The 21,139-nt window shown below is 40.5% G+C and overlaps 1 protein-coding gene across 4 annotated transcripts in view; it reads right to left on the bottom strand.

The window, feature by feature from the left end:
- LOC119882913 (kinase suppressor of Ras 1-like) overlaps positions 1-21,139 on the bottom strand; it is a 96,129-nt gene that overhangs the window by 8,544 nt on the left and 66,446 nt on the right. For 3 of the 4 annotated variants that reach the window (XM_038693276.1, XM_038693279.1, XM_038693278.1), the window contains exons 8-14: positions 13,990-14,102; positions 13,657-13,834; positions 12,033-12,090; positions 9,907-9,961; positions 7,079-7,327; positions 6,781-6,977; positions 6,461-6,557 (exon numbers count right to left, since the gene is read on the bottom strand). In XM_038693276.1, the coding sequence (XP_038549204.1) occupies positions 6,461-6,557; positions 6,781-6,977; positions 7,079-7,327; positions 9,907-9,961; positions 12,033-12,090; positions 13,657-13,834; positions 13,990-14,102 (947 nt within the window). The remainder of the gene's footprint in view (positions 1-6,460; positions 6,558-6,780; positions 6,978-7,078; positions 7,328-9,906; positions 9,962-12,032; positions 12,091-13,656; positions 13,835-13,989; positions 14,103-21,139) is intronic. The other variant, XM_038693277.1, reaches the window with a different exon arrangement.

Here is a 21,139-nt window from a genome sequence, read left to right as displayed (position 1 = left end):
ATACATGAACACCCTCTAGGGGATTTGTATGGTATTCTAGTTAAAATGGAAGTTAAATGTTTAGGGGTGGTTATAACAAGAGACAGGAAAACCAGAGAAGAACAAAATATTGAGATTGGTATAAAGAAAAGTAAATCTATACTTGATTCTTGGTTACAGAGGGATTTATCTATTTTCGGAAGGGTGTTAATTACTAAAATTTAATTGTTATCTAGAGTTATGTACCCCGCGTTTTCTCTGGTCATCCCAGAGAACTTAATTAAATCTATGAATCAAACTAATTTTAACTTCATTTGGAAAAATAGACATCACTATTTAAGAAAAAGAGATGTTTTAAAATCGCTAGAAGAAGGGGATTTAAATGTGATTGACTATGAGGCCATGAATGGAGTGGTAAAACTAAATGGTTACAGAAATTCATACAAAATAGTGAGGGCTTCTGGTTTAATATTCCATCTAAAATATTTGATAAATGTGGAGGGATTGATTTTTTTTACCAAGATGTGATTTCAGTGTTGCTAAACTTCCTATTAAGCTGTCCAAATTTCATGAGCAGGTCCTCCTTTATTGGAAAATGATTTATAAACACAGATTCACTCATTTTGGTGAATTAAAATCTTTATGTCACTGGGTGGGAAGAGAGGTGTCTGGTCTATTTTACATATGATGGATGGGAGGTGGGATTTTGGAGTACAATGTATTCATTAATACATTTAATGTGAAGTGTACAAAGAAACAAGGCAATTCCACAGGCAATGGTGACCTTGGTTAGAGGCATACTGTCTTATGAGGTAGTTCTACCTCAGATGCCGTCACTTTATATAGGTGAACTGGACTTTAAGGAGAGAATAAGTGCTAACAAAATTATAAGGGCAAACTTTTCCCTTTACCATTAAAAAGGAAAAATATATTAAAAGATCAATCAAAAGAAATTATAAGTAGATTAAGAACTGGATACCTCACTGTTCCTAGCTAAAGAAACTCATTTTAAAATATTAAATGAATCCTTGTAACCTGTTTCTGAAACAACGATTTAATATTGATAAGAATAATTGTACTTTCTGTGATGCAGCGCTGCTCCCTGCTCCTCTCCCCCAAGTTTAGCAGCTCTCAGCCGACCAGCAGATTTTCAATCACCCGCTCTGCCTGGTCCTCTCTACACAACGCTCTGAAGCCTCAGTGATGTACGGACAATCTCGACACTGATAGGCTATTGCGACTCAGCGTCATGCGACTTCTTCGCTTGAGTTGAAAATATTCAACTCATGCGGATTCCTTCGCGTTGCCTTCGCGTCGCCCGACAGGAGATCGCGGCTCTTTGCGTTGACTTTGTATGTAAAGTCACCGCCCCGAACGCTCGCTTCGCTTTTGGTCTGAAAGCACCATTAGAGTTTTATATTAGATTTGGAGTTATATTGAAAGATAAAAAAAGAGACTTGATGTATAACAGTTTAATTATTTTAGCTAAGCAGTTTATCCATAAGTGTAGACTTATGAAGGTAAGACCTCTGTTTTTGGTTTTTATGAAGGAGTTAATTCTTTATAAGAAAGCCTTGAAAGATATAAAAATAAGACAAGCCTTGGATGTTTTCAAAATTATACACATTTTGATAACTGATTAGACCTCTTGTGTTATTTTGTGTTTTATTTATTTATTTCTCATGTTTTTTGTATGTATGTATTGTTATGTATGTATTTAAAATGTACTGATTTTGGAGGTATTTATTGTTAATATGAATTTGTAACGCCTGATTTTGATTATTTAGTAAAAGGTTGTAAAAAAAATTCATAAATAAAAAAGTTTGTTTCAAAACTCCTGTGCAGAACAAGCGGCAACCTCTGGCTCTCACTTCTCGATACCAATACGGAAGTATCTGAAGCTGCAATTCATCGAGTGGCCACTTGAGGCTGGCTGCAGAAGGGAGTCAATCTCTATTAACCCCCATGTTAAAATGCCCAACTTTACAGCAGAATAAAACATGTTTACAGCCTGGTTCAAGAAATGGTTTTAGTGCACATCGCTAATTTTGCCCTTCGTAACAACTGTGAGGGGGGTGAATTTTTTTATAACTCACCTGTTTAAATTATATCAAGGCTTAAAGTTCTGCATTATTAGGGGCGTGGCCGCTTTGATTGACAGACGCCTTTAGCCGCTGCCACTCCTAGCATTCGGTCCGTCGTCTGTTAGCCTCACTCAGCTACACGGAGCTCTGAGGCTCAGCCTGTCGGAGCCTTCTGGACATTTCTACATGCAGATACTGTATGAATAATGACAGGCTGTACAGTTTATTGGCGAGAGAACCTCCCGGAAATCCATGTTCTACTTGGTGAGTGAAATTCCTTTATTTTATTGATGTGTTAAAGAGGTGGTATTATGGTTTTTGGCTTTTCCCCTCTCCTTTATATTTATCCTTTATATCTTTTTTTGTGCATGTACTAGGTTTGCATAGTGAAAAAGCCCAAAGTCCAGCCCAAAGGGAGTTTCCATCTCCCACAGAAAACTCTGCTCTGAACTGACTGAAAAAAGCTGGTTTGTAGACCAGCCTTTACTTCTCTTTCTTGTAACGTCACAATGAAAATACGTGTCATAATGCTCGCTGAGCAGCTACTCCGACACGCCCTCAAAAACACCGGTGGACAGTGAGCTGCAGCACACCTCTCCTCTCCCTTCCAAACACTAGCTACCCTCCAAGCAGTCAGTGGACAGGAAGTTCCTGTGATGTAGAGACAGAGCTCAGTTAAAACTTTATGGATGAAAGATACTTTTGTTACAGATTAATAACTCACCACTCTGAAACTCTTGCTCCAGTCCATGTTGCCAAGCTGGTCTGCAACATGTAGCCTACAGCTGAATCAAAGCTGTTTACCGTCTTTTTGCTGACCCGCCCTTCTCTGCTTCTGATTGGCTAGTAGTCCTTAACTAGGAACTGCGCATGTACAACTCTGAGCAAAGATCATTTAGAGACAAGATGCATCACTCCATAGCTAAAACGAAGCCTTCAGCACATATAGTGTTTTTTGAAAATTCAACCATGTAAACCTGTTCTGGTCCAACCCCTAAATAGGATTTTGAATCTGAAAATGAGCATAATACCACCTCTTTAACATTTAACAGGTATCGCTGTTGGCAAATAGCTTGTTAGCTTAGCTCGTTATGCTAATTAGCCAGATAGGAGCAGCCCCAAGCTGCTAAGTTAGTGTAAGTAAGTAAGTAAGTAAGTGTGTTCTCTTATTTTTTTAAATTTTTTTCTTATAAACCTGCCCTGCCTGGCAGCCTGGTATGAGTATGAGGAGCTGGGTACCATATTGTGCCAGACAGATTTTACTTTAACAAGAGCGTATTAATATACTCCTTTGTCTGTATTGTTATTTATTCAAATTTATTTTTCACCGGGCCAGACAGGGGACAGACATGGGGATGAGGAATAGAAACACCACATAAACAGACAGCACAGAGAGAGGGCAACACCTGCAAGAGAACGGGGATGGGGGGTGAGGACAACAGGAAATAGAAGGAAACACCAATTGCAGAAAGCAACAAAACTTGCAAGAGAACGGGGAGGGGTGCTTGGGGTGGAGAAAAACAAACAAACAAACAACAAACAACAAACACACCAACAAACAAACAAAAACAAAGAGACAAACAGCCGAACAGCAGCAATAAACAGCTGACATAGGAAGACAATTGAAAGAGAAATGAAAATGAGAAAAAATCATAAATACAGCTTGACACACAACACCGTGAGAGCTGAAATAATAACAATTAATTTAAATAAGTAACTGAATGAAAAACATCAAGAATAATTCTACCAGGGACAACCATTGTTTGTGTGTGTGTCTATATGTGAGACTGTGTGTGTCTGAGTGCGTGTGGGTGAGTGTGTCTGTATGTGTATGTGTGTGTATATGTTTGTGTACATAAGCCTGTTACAGAATGTAGTTCATAGTGAGAGTGGGATGCCACAACCGCGCCGTACCGACTCCAGCAACAGGCAGGCAAGACCCCCAGCAGCCAATAGGGGTGGGAGAGAAGTCGACTCCCAGACGAATTGCGACCCAAACGCAGAAGACCCCGACCCGACCAATAAACGCCAAAGACAGTGGATGTATGTCATGGATTGTGAAGTGTTGCATGGTGGAGTAAAGATAAGGTGTGTGGTAATTAAGGTGTAGTTAAAATAGGAGGGTAGTTGTGACACAGGCACCCCACAACTGTCAGGTAGTGGAGCCTCCCAACGTGCCCCTCCCACCCCCCAATCCCTCTGTGTCTAAGATGTAATTAAAATTGAGGGGCGGCCAGTGGGGGAGGAAGAAGGGCAATAAAGTAGCCCCACCCACCAAATACCCTGCAGCCTGTCCTCCCCCCAGATTCCTAAGGGTGTATGTAGTGAGACATGACCAAAGGAGGGAAGGTGAAGGAGGTCATAGGGAGGCTAGAATGGTCCTCCCCACTGGGTCCAGATTCCTGACTGGTCCCATCATTTAGCCCTGTCCCCCACCCCCCCTAAGCAGGAGGACACCAGGTCCCTCCAGCCCAGGGCTTGTAGCAGCACCCCAGAGCCAGCGACAACCCCGCCCAGCCCCAGGACAGGTCCAAGGGGGTCCAGCCCCCCAGTGCGTAGACCCGCGCCCAGACCCAGAGATACCAAAGCCCCGAGCCCCAGGCCCCCACACACCCCCCGAGGCAGTTCAGTGCAGCCTCGACCCGAAGCCCAATAACCCACCCCACAAGTTAGTGTGTTCTAACCGCAGCTTTTAAGGAGTCAAAGATAAGAGAGAAGCCAAAATGTAACTTATTAGATTAACCTTAGTGTTAGACATTAAGGTGATAATGCTTTGAAGAAAAGGCGTAAGTAAAGGCTCAGTTAGCTGACGTTAGGTTAGCAGTAAACTTTACATACGGGCAATGTTAGATTTGGCTAACGTTACGTACTGTAACAGAGTCACTGTTCAGTTAGATACTAGTCCGATACTATTATAAGTGGCTGCACCTGATCCCGATGGACACGAAGGGTTTAAAGGCAGAGAGCCGAGGGGGGAGCGGCTGCAGAGTTCTGCCTGAAACTGTCACACCGAGGAGAGCCGTGTACCTCCAAGTGTACTGTTTAAAAACAATAACGTTATACTATTCTTTGTGGGGTTCATCAGTGGGGATGATTGATTCGAAGTACATATTGAAGGCAGTTTTGAGTCATCAATAAGTTATTACACTCAGTATATGTAGCATTCCTTGAGATTCAGCAAACAATCTGAGGTGCTTAAAAACACACGATTCGACTATAGGTAGGACTTGACGATTCTGATTTGACTATGTAAATCCTTAGTTGGGGACAGCCCTACATCCATGCTTTCATGATGTTAAGGCCAAATTCTGACCCTACCATCAAAATGTTGCAGCTGAAATCGAATACTAGGAATTGTAGCATCAGTATCCTGTTCTTAGCTGACAGGAGAAGCACTTCTTCTGCTGCTGTAGCCCATCTGCTTCAATGTTCAACGTGTTGTGCGTTTGAGATGGTATTCTGCATACCTTGGTTGTAACGAGTGGTTATTTGAGTAACTGATGCCTTTCTGTCATTTCGAACCAGTCTGCCCATTCTCCTCTGACCTCTCACATCAATATTCATGAATGTCAGTTTGGTATGTGATATTTTGTTTCATAGATTATCCATCCATTTGATATTAAAATTATAGTTTATAATTAGGGGTGTGATGAGACACTTGAGACGAAATTTGAGATTTTAACACTTTGTTAAAGAAATCTTTAATGCTGAATAATATTTTAAAAAACTGAGCATTAAACACTTTATTTCCTGCATTCTGATGTTTTTTTTCTGCACCAGTTTATGGTGATTTATTTTATTTATATAAAGAGGAACACAAAATTCAGGTGGCGGGTGACAATTCACAATCTATAACCTAACTATAACAGAATATAATGCAGTGCAGCTCTCGGGCATTCTGTGTTGCTTTCAGATCTGTTTTTCCTGTAGATCAACTTTTCTCATGTAATATCAAATTCTCTCCACAAATCCCCACATGTTAACTTCAGCGGCTCCGATAAAGTGCACAGTCCCAAACAAAGCAAGGTTGCGCTTCAGTTATTGGATGTTTATGTTGCAAAACATTACCAGCTGTGTTACCACTCATCACACGTGTGTGGACTCACAGCGTGAGTGGGTTCAGTTGATTACTATCACAGCGTATGCAGCGTCAGCTGTGCGGAGTTGATTAGCTTATCAGTTTTACATTTGTATTTCACTGCATGAGAAAATGAATGTGTCGCTTGACAACATGTGAAAAATGTCTTGCTTGAGTCAGCTTTTTACCTTACAAGAAATCTTGTCATAATTTAATCTCGCAAGATCTTGTGGCACAGTATCTCGTCACACCCCTCTTTATAAATGTATATATTTATTTTTAAATTCAGGCCATCTGACACAGCTCGAGGGATGCTTACCTTTACAATCTCCTGTGCAATCTGTCTGATTTTATTGATGTCCAGCATATGACCTCTTTCTCTTACAACAGAGTGTAGAGTCAAACCTTTACAGAAACTGCAGAGAAAATATTGCAGTACATGCAATATTGTTACTAAAACTGAATTCACAAATCACGATCAGAACACAAATATCCACCAAAACAGCCCATCACATCTAATATTAGATACAATTATCCCAAAGTATGATTATGCATTTGTGACTGGAACTGTACTGCACATTAGGTAATTACAGGGAACATCTGATCTCAGTTTTTAGCTGACGAGTCATGCAGCTTTACCTGGTGATGATGGCGAGGTGGGGTGGAGCCATGCAGGCACCCATGAACAAGACAACGTTCTCGTGCCTGGTCTGCCTGTAGTTCATCACCTCCTTTTTAAAGAGCTTCAGGTGATCCTGATTGTTGCCGTCAATCTCCAAAAGGCGAATGGCCACCTCGCCGTGCCAGCGACCCTTATGCACCTTCCCCCAACGACCCTGGACAAACTCAAATGTGTTAGCTGTGTTGGAACCAAATGTTGATATTTTATGCTTTCATACCAAGATTTAGTGTGCCCGTATTACATCTCAGTCCTTACCTTGCCAATAAGCTCTCCCAGCTGCAGCTGCTCATATGGAATGTCCCACTCCTGCAGGTACACACTGGTCTGACTGGCCTTACGAGAGATGGGGCCCCTCCAGCGGCCAGCAGCCCCACGACGACATATGGAAGAAGGCAATTCCTCCAGCCCATCCTCATCACACTCCTCAGTGGAAAGGCTCTTTTTTCTGCTGCGCTGGTCAGCTGTTTCCTCATCTTCAGCTGTGTAGTCTTCGCTTGCCTCCTCCTTGTGTGACATATAACAATATAAGGGAAGTGAACACTGACACTGAATGTTTAATTAATGATTGATTTTAGTAAAACTCAGTTCGAAGCACATTAGAAAAAAGTATTGTAACAAAAGCATTGTGAAAAACATAAGAAAACCAACTTGAAGGTACAGTGGTACATATATACTCTAAAAGGCCAAATCTACATTGGAGTCCTAAAGTCTGAGTCAACTACCAGAATATGTTTAATTCTTAATTAAATTTTTTTATACATTATTACATGCATTTAATACATCATTATTCCATCACTGTAGAGCAGGGGTTACTAAACTTTTTTAACATAAGAGAAATTTGGTGCCCGGGCAACCAAACTTACAAAAATATATTGATACATTATGAATTGCTGTAACATCTACATGTATAATCTACTGATAAACACAACAAAACATGAATTTCAACTGTATATGAAATGTATTTATTTCATAATAAAAGTACATCACAGTTAAAATCTAATTTGCCGAGTATAAAGTTTTCAGCCATCTCATAATGACCCACTCACTATGTCAGCTGGAGTTGGGAGTGGGCTGAAGTGTATAAAGTATGCTACATCTTAGCAATAATCAAATTTTCTGAGTGTAATGTGATCAGGACCTGGACAGGACAGGATCCAGGACCTTGAGTTGATCAAATTTAGCAATTTAACAATTTAGAGCAAAAAAGGGCCTGACGTCATCTGCATTTTTTCCCCACTGTCGTATTGAATCAGACCAGATTTGTGAGATAAAACACGCTCTGTCTGTTCGGCCTGTTTGCTTTTTGTGGTTGTAAATATAACTTTTGGACAAATTCTATTTCACCCTATTGTAGTAATCCACAGAAGGGAGTGGGAGAGACAATTTATCTCTCCCACTCCCTTCTGTGGATTACTACAATCTCTCTTTCCAGAGAGAAAGAGAGAGAACTGAAAACCTTAAACAGCTGTTTCTCAGCACTGATTTCAAGTAAGTATTGTTTCGAGTTCTTAGTGCTTTGTTTGTGATGACAGTTAGCTTAGTTTTAACAGCTAGGCCCCTGTGTTGTCCAGTGTGCTCCAGCCATTGACGCCAACTGGCGACCCAATAAAAACTGATCCATTTTAGGTCACGACCATATAGGATGTCACTTTGGTTGTCCAAAATACAGTTATTGACTCGCCTGCTTTATCCATTTAGTAATATAGTCTTGAAGTAACGTCATAACAACAACATGGTGCAGGATGAGAGAAGTTAGCAGACAGAGAGCGATGAACTTCACATGACAGGATTCAGGATTTTTCGGAAAAGCTGTTTTGATTCTTTTGATTGGTGAACCCTTACAGACTAAAGGAAGATAAATAATCAAGGAACGGACACATTCGGACTTAACGAGCGCTTCAAAGGTAACGGCAGTCATCACTTTCCTCTCTTGTACCAGGCAGGTTACACTGGTAAATCTCTAAGAATTAGACTTTGGGGATGGTTGTTTCCATTGAATGAACTGAACAATTGAATTGTGGAGAATCTAACCAATCTAACGATGTGTAGCATGGTCATACTGACATATTGACCATACGTTTAAACATTAATATTATATGAACAATCTAAGCAGCTTAGAAGCAGCTAAAGTGGGCAACCCTGCAGGCTTTAAGAGGTTTTATACATCCAAAGAACTTCTATAAAAACTAGACCAGACAGACTTTTAAATTGAGGCAGGCGTTTATTTGTCAAAATGTGTTCCCAAACCAGGCCAGTAAACAGGATAGGCAGCTATTTGGGACTCGGCTATTAATTGAAGTTTTATGGTAACTGAACTGCACCCAGCCACTTTAGCTAGCTAGCAATTCATCCACGTTAGCAAGCAAGCTACTGTTAACTAACAATGGGCAGCTAAACCATAATATCACAATATACAGTATTTTATATGCTTTGCAGTAATGTTAGCTTTGAATTTGTATGTTGTGTTGGACTCTGTATTGTGGTGGATGCTGATGGTTTGTCAATGTTAACAGACTCTCTCACCTAACATTAGCTAGTGTTGCACACTGTCGCTCTCTCCACCACAACTGGTAAAGGCAGATGGCTGCTCACCCTAAGCCATGGTTCTGTTCGAGGTTTCTGTCTCTTAAAAGGAAGTATTTCCTTGCCTGTGTAGCCAAGTGCTTGCTAATGGTGGGAATTTTTGGGTCCCTTTAAATAACAGCACAATGAGTACGGTCTAACATGCTCTATAGGAAAAGCGCTATGAGATAATGTGAATTGGCGCTATATAATTAAAATTGTATTGAATTGAATGATTGTCATTGTGGAGGAGTGGAAGAGAAGGCACTCTGGAGCGCACACAAATTTCACATCCTTTTGGATTTTCCTCAGAAATCTGCCCACAGGCATAGGCAACACTGTCTAATTTTTCAGTTTTTAAGCTACGTTACATTGGCAATACAAAGTCATTAATGCATGTAAAGTGCTTCACATTCTTACTTATGGTACCTTTAAGAGATCTTCCAACTTCTACTGATGACAAATATGTCAGTGATAGAAAAAAAGAACATAACTAACTCTATGCGACTGCCAGTACTCACCCCTTCTTGGTCCACTGCTGTTAGCTGTGTCTTAGTGACGGCCACCTGTGACATTCTGAGAGAAAAACCTCACAATTAGCAACCAAAAAATATATTTTTTACTAGCCTGACTGATACTCTACATGATTTATCAGGCTATGTGAGTTTAAAAAAAATCAAATGCAATCAGAAAAAAGTATGTGAACCCCTTGGAATTACCTGGGATTTCTGCATATATTGGACATAAAATGTTATCTGGTCGTTATCTAAGTCATAACAATAGACAAACACAGTCTGCTTAAACTAATACCACACAAACAATTATGTTTCATCTTTTTACTGAACACACCATGTAAACATTCTCAGTGCACGGCGGAAAAAGTACGTGAACCCTTGGATTTAATAATTGGTTGACTGTCCTTTGGCAGCAATAACCTCAACCAAACGTTTCCTTAACCTCATTGAGCATTCTGCACTGTGCTCGTGCAGTCATCTTTGCAGGACGGCCATTCCTAGGGAGAGTAGCAACAGTGCTGAACTTTCTCCATTTATGTACAATTTGTCTTGCCATGGACTGATGAACATCAAGTCTTTTAGAGATACTTTTATAACACTTTCCAGCTTCATGCAAGTCAATAATTCTGAATCTTAGGTCTTCTGTAAGCTCTTTTGTTTGAGACATGATTCACATCAGGCAGTGCTTCATGAGAATAGCACAGTTTAAATTGGTCCAATCTTGTCTCATTGATTGGACTCCAGGTTGGCTGACCAGTGTTTCCCATTCATTGATTTATTTTTTTTACTATTTTAAATAGGTTCAATTGTATGTGATTGCAACGCTGGACATATATTTGCTCAGCACCTCCTCTTGTTCTCTCGCTCCCTCTGTCTCTTGCAAACACATTGATAATGAATTCATCTGTGTGAATTGAATGGTTAGTATCATGAACACCTCAGCACAAATCTGTCCAACACAACGCTGTCAATGTCAGAGACCCACCTTTAAAAAAGTTTGTTAGCAAGCATGTAAGGAGTCTAGCTAATAAGGACAGCCATGTTAACATTAGAGTACAGCTGGGCTGTCGAGTTTAGCACATTGTATATAGCTGCTAGTCATTATCGACTGCATTCCCCCCTCCCTCCCCACTGCCACAGTTATGCTGTTATTCTGTGGGAAACACTGCTGACTCCTGACTCCAGTTAGCTTTTGGAGGAGTCATTAGCTTAGAAGTTCACATACTTTTCCACCCTGCACTGTGAATGTTTACACATTGTGTTCAATAAAAACATATAATTGTTTGTGTGGTTTTAGTTTATGCAGACTGTGTTTGTTTATTGTTGTGACTTAGATGAAGATCAGATCACACTTTTGACCAATTTATACGGAAATCCTTTATATTTATATATAGATTTTATTTAAAAATGTTTATCATTTATGTACAGTATAAGCATTGTTGGAAAGGTTACTTTGAAAATGTAATAGGTTATATTGTAGATTACAAGTTACCCTATTTAAAATTTACTTTATCAAAGTATTCTAACTTATTATCTTTAATAACTTTTTGAGTACTTTTCTAAATTTCTAATGAATGTTTTCAACTGTTAACCATTTTCAAAAGATAGCTTGAGAGGCAATTTAACTTTCACATGGTTGCGCTGCAAATTGAAACATCATAACCAATAAAATCCATCTGAATAGCATCAATCCAATGCTGACCGATTTCCTAAATGACATTGTGCACATGAAAAACATGCAAAGCAACAACATGAATATCATTCAACATAGCCATTACAGAAAATATATTTAGATGTATCCACCAATGTAATCATGAACATTTTCATAACTGTAATTTAATTACATTTTTCCAGGTAACAGTAATGGATTACAGTTATTTTGCAATTAAATTAAGTAATTAAATTACATGTAACTAGTTACTCCCCAACACTGCGTGTATGCGATATATAAAATCAAGCCTGAAAAATACTGAATTTGTGATATTGATATGTAACAGTTTATATATTTTAACACCAACACATAAATTAAACAAACATAATGAATGTTGTACTTTACAATTGTGACTAAAACATAATACAAAATGTGATAAGCTAATATCAGCCAATATGGTACCCATGTTGCTGTCTCTTACCCTGAGTCATAGTAGGTGCCAGAATGTTGAACACCAGTATATGTGGAAGCAGCAACATCTGTTGGAAAATACAACTTCAGAATACAGCACTACTACTAAGAGTAATTGTCAATTTCAAAATGCAGAGGATATTAAATGCTTCTGTCTCAAGCTCTTAGGCCACCATATATTAGGGACTTATAAAAAGATTTTTTAAAGAATCTGCTTCACGTTTACCCTGATAGTACTTAGCATACACAGCGATTTAGTATTGCTCAGTTACAAAATACAGATTAAGAACATGTTCACAATAAACTAAAAAAGCATCTTTTTGTCTGTGCTGTAATCCTCTTTCCAGACTAAAACTGTGTTTTTCTTCACCCAAAAACTGGACTTTTTCAAAAGTCTCCCAGGGAATAAATCTTAAAACTTTGACTTCTTCTTGTGTGTGTATATGAGAAACATAGCTTTAACGATGTAAACCTGCCAGTTAGGGTCGAGGGCATTGTAGCAGTAAAGGTAGGAGAAGTATATTGCATTTATGTTGACTTTGTCATACAATGTTGCAATCATAAAATAATGATTTTGTCACCATTGTATAAGTGTGGAACTTAATGTTGTTAATGTTATGTTCTTCTGCCTAAAAATAGTAAATATAAAACATACTAAATATCAGTACAAAACATTAACTACAGTAAAAAAATCAGTTAAATTAAGAAGCCGGACCTTATGTTGTTCAAGTAAGCTAAAGGAAGAATGGAAAACGAGGGAGAGAGGGGTTCTTTCCACAGCCAGAAGTATCACCAATATTGTGTCACAGTCTAAGATGCAAAGAACATTGTCGTCCGTGGTAAACTTATGTGCAACCACCAAAAAGCTTTCAACCGCCAACAATTCTACATCTGCTAAAGCAGTACAGCAACGTGAAACTTGTAGAAAGAAACTCCGGCATTAGTTAAAAAGTCAGGACTGACTTTCTTTATTTTTCCATCCAGTGGCATTAAGAAACATTATATGTTTGGTAAAAAAAACATATTCTTTGCTGCTGTTATGAATATGATATTAGTTAAAAAGTCAGGAGAGACTTGCTTTGTTTTAGTTTTTAAAAATATATATATTTTTAGCCTATACCGTGTACAGCATCATCTGGTCTGAGAGGCTGTCACCGGACCACTGAAACACGGAGAGAGAGAGACGCAGTGATCGTGTTGAACAAAGTGACTCAAAAGTAGGTCAAGTTAACCAAGAGCTTTGTCGTCTTATAATCAGGGTCGTCTTATATTCGGACCAATACAGTAATATTGTAATGTAACAAGTAACTTTGTGGCGGGGACTCATTTCAACCACCACCAACTTTTAATACCCAGTAATAAGTAAAGCAACATTATTACTTTTTTAAGGAGTAATAAGTAACTTATTACAATTCCTGAGTAACTTGCCTAACGCTGTCAATGAGGCTTATAATGTTTGCTGTTTTAGACAGTTTGTACTGTTGTTACACTGTACGTTATACTGAGATGCTTTTGTAATAATTTGTCCAACCCATTTAAATCACATTGCTGTGAAGAACCTGTTTTGTTGGAACCCTGCTTACATTACACAAGGCTTGTGTGTATGTGGGTGATACCAGTGACAGGGTACAGACCTGGGAAGTGGAAGCGGCTGTCCCAAGAGCCCTGCGGTGACGGGTTTGGTGGGGGAGTGGCACTCACACTTGGGGGGTTGCTCTGCTGGAAATGTGCTGGGGAAGAAGGTGTAGAGGAGGTGGCTGATGATGGGTTACTGCTAGAGTCCAGCTGGTTTAAATTGAGGGGAGGTTCCTGCTAACACACACACACACACACACACACGCTCAAACAAACACAATTCTATTATCATAATAGTAAGGAACTTCCATTGACACCATTTATTTCCAGTAGAACAACCTTGACAGTCAGAATTCCATACATATTATAATAGAAAAGGAACCAGTACTTACCCTTTTGGTTATTGCCTTTGGTAAAGTGCCATATTGCAGTGGGATCTCTGCTGTGTGATCAATCCGATTATTGATATCTGATGGCACTGATTCTGCTCTGCGCATCTTTGGCACTGCAAGTCAGATTAAAACATCAGCTAATTTTACATCATATTGTACATGTATATAATAGGTTCCCAATTGTGTAAGTCTGTCTTAAAACAATACACCAGGGCCTGTTTGTACATTGAAACACGTTTTGCTTGCTGTAATCATTCTGCCTGTTCATACTGGCCAGTCCAAGATCCCTTTCTAATGCGCTTCCAGTGTCACTGATGGGGGCAAAATCCAGTCTACATTTGTGCAAAAATACATTCCAAAGTGTATATGAACCTAATATGATGCTTCAACAGTCTGAGTTAGACAACAAAGCAAGTACATATGTTCCAACGTATCTACTGTCTTGTGACAAACATTTTGGTAGCACTTTATTGTACAGCTCAGTAATAACATGGTAATAGTGGGGGAATATAGGCTGGTATAGGCAATATGAAAAACATTTTCCAGAGCTAGAGATGTGGGGCCCCAACGTAGGCTGGTTTTCACGCACATGTGTGATGTATAAAAATTAACATGACGTGAGAATGTGAGGTGAATGTGGCACAGACTTTTTCCAAGATAACCTCAAACAGCATTGAAGAATTGCAAAACAGAGCGTCACTAGTTTTTAATAATATCCTCTGTGCTAGGGCTGACCCCCAATAGTCGAAGATTCGATGCTTCGATGGGCGGAGCCTGATTCAACTGTCAATCTCACAGTCAAAGCTTCGCAGTGAAACAAGGATCATGCCATTTTGGTGATATGGGGGTGCTCAACATCTGATTTTACATAGAATTACCAGTTTTCTCTCATGCAGCTGTTTGCAGCACCACAAAAATTCTGCACAAGCCCGGTGGATGGCAGGTGTGAGAGAGAGAGAGAGAGAGAAAAAAGGGTCTTCAAAAAGCCTCAGTTTAGCTGGACATTTACTGTGTAAGTTGAATGAATAGAGACTGCAGCTCTGCAGCTTCTCAAGATTGAAGCGGAGCTACTGTGTGTAACCCCCCCGCAATCGCTGCGCACAAAAACACACGATTCGACTATAGGTAGGACGATTCTGATTCGACTATGTAAATCCTTAGTTGGGGACAGCCCTACATCCATGCTTTCATGATGTTAAGGCCAAATTCTGACCCTACCATCTGAATGTTGCAGCTGAAATCGAATACCAGGAATTGTAGCATCAGTATCCTGTTCTTAGCTGACAGGAGAAGCACCCGGTGTGGTCTTCTGCTGCTGTAGCCCATCTGCTTCAATGTTCAATGTTGTGCGTTCGAGATGGTATTCTGCATACCTTGGTATGGTATTCTGCATACCTTGGTATGGTATTCTGCATACCTTGTAACGAGTGGTTATTTGAGTAACTGTTGCCTTTCTGTCATCTGGAACCAGTCTGCCCATTCTCCTCTGACCTCTGACATCAACAAGGCATTTTCTGCCGCTCACTGGATATTTTCTCTTTTTCGGACCATTCTCTGTAAACCCTAGAGATGGTTGTGCGTGAAAATCTCAGTAGATCAAAGTCACTTAAATCCCCTTTCTTCCCCATTCTGATGCTCAGTTTGAACTTCAGCAAGTTCTCTTGGCCACGTCTAAATGCCTTAATGCTTTGAGGTGCTGCCTTTGGCTGATTAGCCACATTACTGAGAACTGTTGGGCTTCTGTAAATAGCATCATAGAGTATGGTCTAGACCTGCTCTTTTATGATAACTGTTGTTGTGATTTGGCGCTATATAAATAAAATTGAATTTAATTGAATTTAATTGAATTAGCTATTTGTGTTAAGCAATTGAACAGGTGTACCTTATAAAGTAGCCGGTGAGTGTATATGCCATTACAGATATATCTCTGATAAACTAATATAATCTGATAATATCAAGTTTCAACTACACTCCTAGCAGCACATACAGGGGTTGGACAATGAAACTGAGAGGCCTCTCATTTCATGGCTAAATTGGACCAGCCTGGTGGCCAATCTCCATTAATTGCACATTGAACCAATAAGAGCAGACTGTGAAGGTCCAATTAGCTGGGTAAGAGCACAGTTTTGCTCAAAATATTGCAATGCACACAACATTATGGGTGACATACCAGAGTTCAAAAGAGGACAAATTGTTGGTGCACATCTTGCTGGCGCATCTGTGACCAAGACAGCAAGTCTTTGTGATGTATCAAGAGCCACGGTATCCAGGGTAATGTCAGCATACCACCAAGAAGGACGAACCACATCCAACAGGATTAACTGTGGATGCAAGAGGAAGCTGTCTGAAAGGGATGTTCGGGTGCTAACCCGGATCGTATCCAAAAAACATAAAACCACGGCTGCCCAAATCACGGCAGAATTAAATGTGCACCTCAACTCTCCTGTTTCCACCAAAACTGTCCGTCGGGAGCTCCACAGGGTCAATATACACGGCTGGGCTGCTATAGCCAAACCTTTGGTCACTCGTGCCAATGCCAAACGTCGGTTTCAATAGTGCAAGGAGCGCAAATCTTGGGATGTGGACAATGTGAAACATGTATTGTTCTCTGATGAGTCCGCCTTCACTGTTTTCCCCACATCCGGGAGAGTTACGGTGTGGAGAAACCCCAAAGAAGCGTACCACCCAGACTGTTGCATGCCCAGAGTGAAGCATGGGGGTGGATCAGTGATGGTTTGGGCTGCCATATCATGGCATTCCCTTGGCCCCATACTTGTGCTAGATGGGCGCGTCACTGCCAAGGACTACCGAACCATTCTGGAGGACCATGTGCATCCAATGGTTCAAACATTGTATCCTGAAGGAGGTGCCGTGTATCAGGATGACAATGCACCAATACACACAGCAAGACTGGTGAAAGATTGGTTTGATGAACATGAAAGTGAAGTTGAACATCTCCCATGGCCTGCACAGTCACCAGATCTAAATATTATTGAGCCACTTTGGGGTGTTTTGGAGGAGCGAGTCAGGAAACATTTTCCTCCACCAGCATCACGTCGTGACCTGGCCACTATCCTGCAAGAAGAATGGCTTAAAATCCCTCTGACCACTGTGCAGGACTTGTATATGTCATTCCCAAGACGAATTGACGCTGTATTGGCCGCAAAAGGAGGCCTTACACCATACTAATAAATTATTGTGGTCTAAAACCAGGTGTTTCAGTTTCATTGTCCAATCCCTGTATGAATCAACTGCTGATGGATGGGACCCACCCAGAATGGTTAAGCCAAGGATGGACAGTCCTGATCATGAAGGATCCCCAGAAGGGAACAATCCCATCCAACTACTACCTAATAACCTGCCTCTGCACAACATGGAAGCTTCTGTCAGGCATCATAGCAGCAAATATGAGTAGGCACATGGCTCAACAGGGTTTTTCCTGGCTCAGAATGGGACTTTGGGGGGTGACTTCTCACAACAGTAAGCATGATCAGTATGCGTACAGTAAAGGCAATGAGTTACCTTATGACCGAAATCTATACATTTTTGACCATTTGATAAACAAAATATATCCACAACCTGGAGGACTAAAGGTATAAAAGTAACATCTTAGTATAATAATGTATTTACAGGTTACACTTGATTTAGATTTTCTACCTAGATAGTTTATTAGTTGAGCTTTTTCACAAATAAAACCTTTCTCTGATATTAACCTACACCACTGTGGTTAAGGTTTGATTAGTGCTAATGTTTGTGTATTCATTATAATTTCAGATAATGGTATAGGCTACTATAGCTTACTATTAGTAGCCTAATATTAATTCCAGTTTGACAAAACAGCAGTTACATTTTGTGGGTTGTTTTCAGTCATTAAGTTACTATGCAAGAAAAATGCTCTACAGGGTGTTTAGTCTCTCATTTGTTTATGCAAAGTACTAACTTGTCAGTAATAAAAAACGTGCATACAGAACGAGTTCAACATTTCTAAAGTTTGATGTAGTGCCTCACCCTTTTTAATGTCCCGCCTACTCCAGGCTGTGATTGGTCAGCTCACGAAAAGTAACTTTGACGAACAGCTATATGCACACGGCTGCATGAACGACACCCGATCTCCCTTTGGAGATTAGCAGGCAGGAAAGAACGGTAACAGGTGAGCGTGACATTGTGCCCAGAGAACCTGATCTGGAGAGTCAGAGAAGAGGACCGGGGCCGGTACGCCAAAGAGTAAAATGTAAAAGTGACAGTACCGGCATAGGCGGAAATCACTGGGGGGGAAGGGGGGGTCAGGTCCCGCCTTAAAAACCATCAAATAATGATATATACTTAGAATCATTGTGTAAATAGTAACAACAACAGTAGCAATACAAACGCAAACGTGGCAAGTGTGTTGTACGTGTAGAAACATTTTGAGCCCCTCTCTTGCCTCACAGTGGTTTGGTCCACCGCCTGCTTTCTATCTCACAGGAGTCCGGTGGGAGAAAACCAGTTATATCCTTCAGTAGTTGTGGAGCTCCAGTAATGTTAAGCAGGCTGGCAGAGCTGTTTTATTCACTTTGAACGTTGGATGAACTGATTATTTTGTCTTTAATACAGATGATGCTGAGTCATTAATAAATTAATGGTGACAAAAAGTTATGATAACTGATTATTTTTCCATGAGCCCACTCTGTTATTATAACATTACCTAGAGTGTTTGGTAGCTTGTTTAATTTAATTTATTTTATTTAAAAGGGACAGCGTACAGTAAAACGCTTTGGATAAAAGCGTCTGCCAAATGAGTAAATGTAAATGTAAAACAAACGTTACCATTTGATGCACTGTACCAGCTTCAAGCTAATTCACATTTGCAGTCCCTTGGCAGGTCATGGTTAATAACAATACAATAATAAATACATTAATTAAGGCTGACTAGTTCATTTGAATGCCACCAAGATCACAACATCGGCAAACAGCATTCCAGTCATATCGCGGCGTCCACCAAAACAATCGCAACATGACCCCGAGCCACATTGCTCTGCTCCAGCACAAATCAACAGCACACAAAGTTACATAAACACACAAGGTTACACAGAAACAGTCACAAGACGTACAATGTGAACTACTCACAATGAAACATAACAAACATTTACCAATCAATTAAATTAAAAGCAGGTCAAAAATCTCCAATAAAATGTCTGGATCAGTGATTGCAAAGCTGAGTAGCTTTTAACTGCCATTTCAACTTTGATTTAAACATACTGATGGAGTTTTACAGAAAAAGCAGACTGGCCAAATGCAGTACAACGGAATGGTATGACAGTCTTGAGTAGAGGAGATTCTGAAGGACCTAATTGATACTGAATGAGTAAACACAAAATCACAAAGTGGGAGGAGCCAAGCCATTTAAAGTTTTATATACTAAACACAAATTAGAAAATATAAAAATTATCAAAACTAAACAAATTATATTTCTGAAGTATTCTGCAATGATGATAGTGAAAAAAAAACAATAAAACACACACCAGCTGACATGCAGTACATATAATGACCAGCAGACACGTTAACCCAGTGCAAGAGGAGCTGTGATTGGTCGGTTCACGACAAGTGACATTGATGAGCTACATTCAGCACACAGCTGCAGGCACCCGAGCTTCTCTTCTCCCTTGTCTCTCTCCGCCAACAGAGTTTAGCAGGTAGGTGAGAACGGGAACAGGTGAACGTCACATAGCCCCCAGAGAACCTGATATGGAAAAGGCAGAGGATAGGACTGGCAGCTTGGGAGAAGTCCCGGTACGCAAGAAAATGTCCCGGTATGCCAAAGAGTAAAATGTCGAGGTGCCCGTACTGACTACCTGGGTCTCCCCCTAAAGTTACATGGGGCCACCTGCTACGCTGCGGCCAGACGCCGCCCTGACCCTGGGCTCTCTTGACAGACACGCAGCGTGCCAGCTCTTCATGCGGAGGACAAAAGCATAACACACCCGCAGCTCATCAACAGGTGCCTATTGGCTAATCACCACGCACACCGCTGAACTGCAAGTCCGGCCAGAACTGCCCTGCAACGTCAGTTCCCTTAGCTTCATATCCACTCGAAATGTAGGCTTATTAGGTCCTATAAAATAAATAAATAAATAAAGGAAAACTAAGGATATTTACTCTTTCATTTTAGTTAGATTTGCAAACCTACAATACAGTTTTAGTTAGTTATTGTTTTTTTGTAAAGCCTCGTTTTTTGTTTTTGTTTTTCAGTTCGTTTGTAGTATAACCTTGGTGCAGAGCAGCTGGCGGGAGTGTTCCGGCATCTTTTTGACCTCTCGCTGAGGTTGAAGAAGGTGCCGAAGATCTAGAAGACATCCTGTATTGGCCCTGTCCCCAAAAAGGGACGTTCCAGCGTCCTCTCCAACTAACTAACACACATGTAATGTTCTTCGACTTCTCCAGTGCTTTTGACACCATCCAGCCTCCGGCTGGCTGAGAAACTCTCCGTGATGCAGGTGGATCAGGACCTGGTGGCCTGGATCATAGACCTGACATACTGCGGCCTGTCAGTAAGGTAGTCTATGATTACGTTAATCGACTAGGCTACCACAAGTTAGGCAAGTAAACAAACACTCCTTCATCTTTTCATAACTAACGACAGTCAGAGTTAATAGGTCATAGCTAAAGCAAGAAGCAAGCTAACATTAGATGGCCAATGCTGAGCTAAACATGTTGACTAACCTCAGGTTACTAACCTACGTTCAGTCAGCGCTTCTTTGTTTGGGCCTTGTTGTAAGTTTTATAGCCAAAGTTTATGATGAATGGCACAGCAGCTGCCGGTGTTTGTTGTCCTCTCGCACAGGTGGCCACGCGCAGCTGATGCTACGTATTATGTAGGTAGATTATAGGTAACGCATGGAGGGGAATAACAGCAAGCTCATCAGACGTACAGACTAACGGAAACCATGAAGAGGTAGAAAGGAAGTCCGCTACAGCCAAATACCTTTACAGAGTAAGGCAGGTCCTGAAAGGTCATCTGAATTGGAAGAACAAGATACACATACGCCCTGCCGGTCATCAGAGACCCCACTGGTAAAATGAACTGGCCAAAGGAGGAGATAGAGGCCACTGACATCAAGACAAGAAAGCTCCTTACAATGAAGGGAGGGTTTCACCCCAAATCCAGCACCCT

Source organism: Micropterus salmoides, unplaced genomic scaffold (assembly GCF_014851395.1).
Source record: "Micropterus salmoides isolate LMB-PRFRI ecotype aquatic unplaced genomic scaffold, ASM1485139v1 Ms_hic_scaffold_3, whole genome shotgun sequence".
NCBI lineage: Eukaryota > Metazoa > Chordata > Actinopteri > Centrarchiformes > Centrarchidae > Micropterus > Micropterus salmoides.
This window is presented reverse-complemented; position numbering and strand designations above follow the sequence as displayed.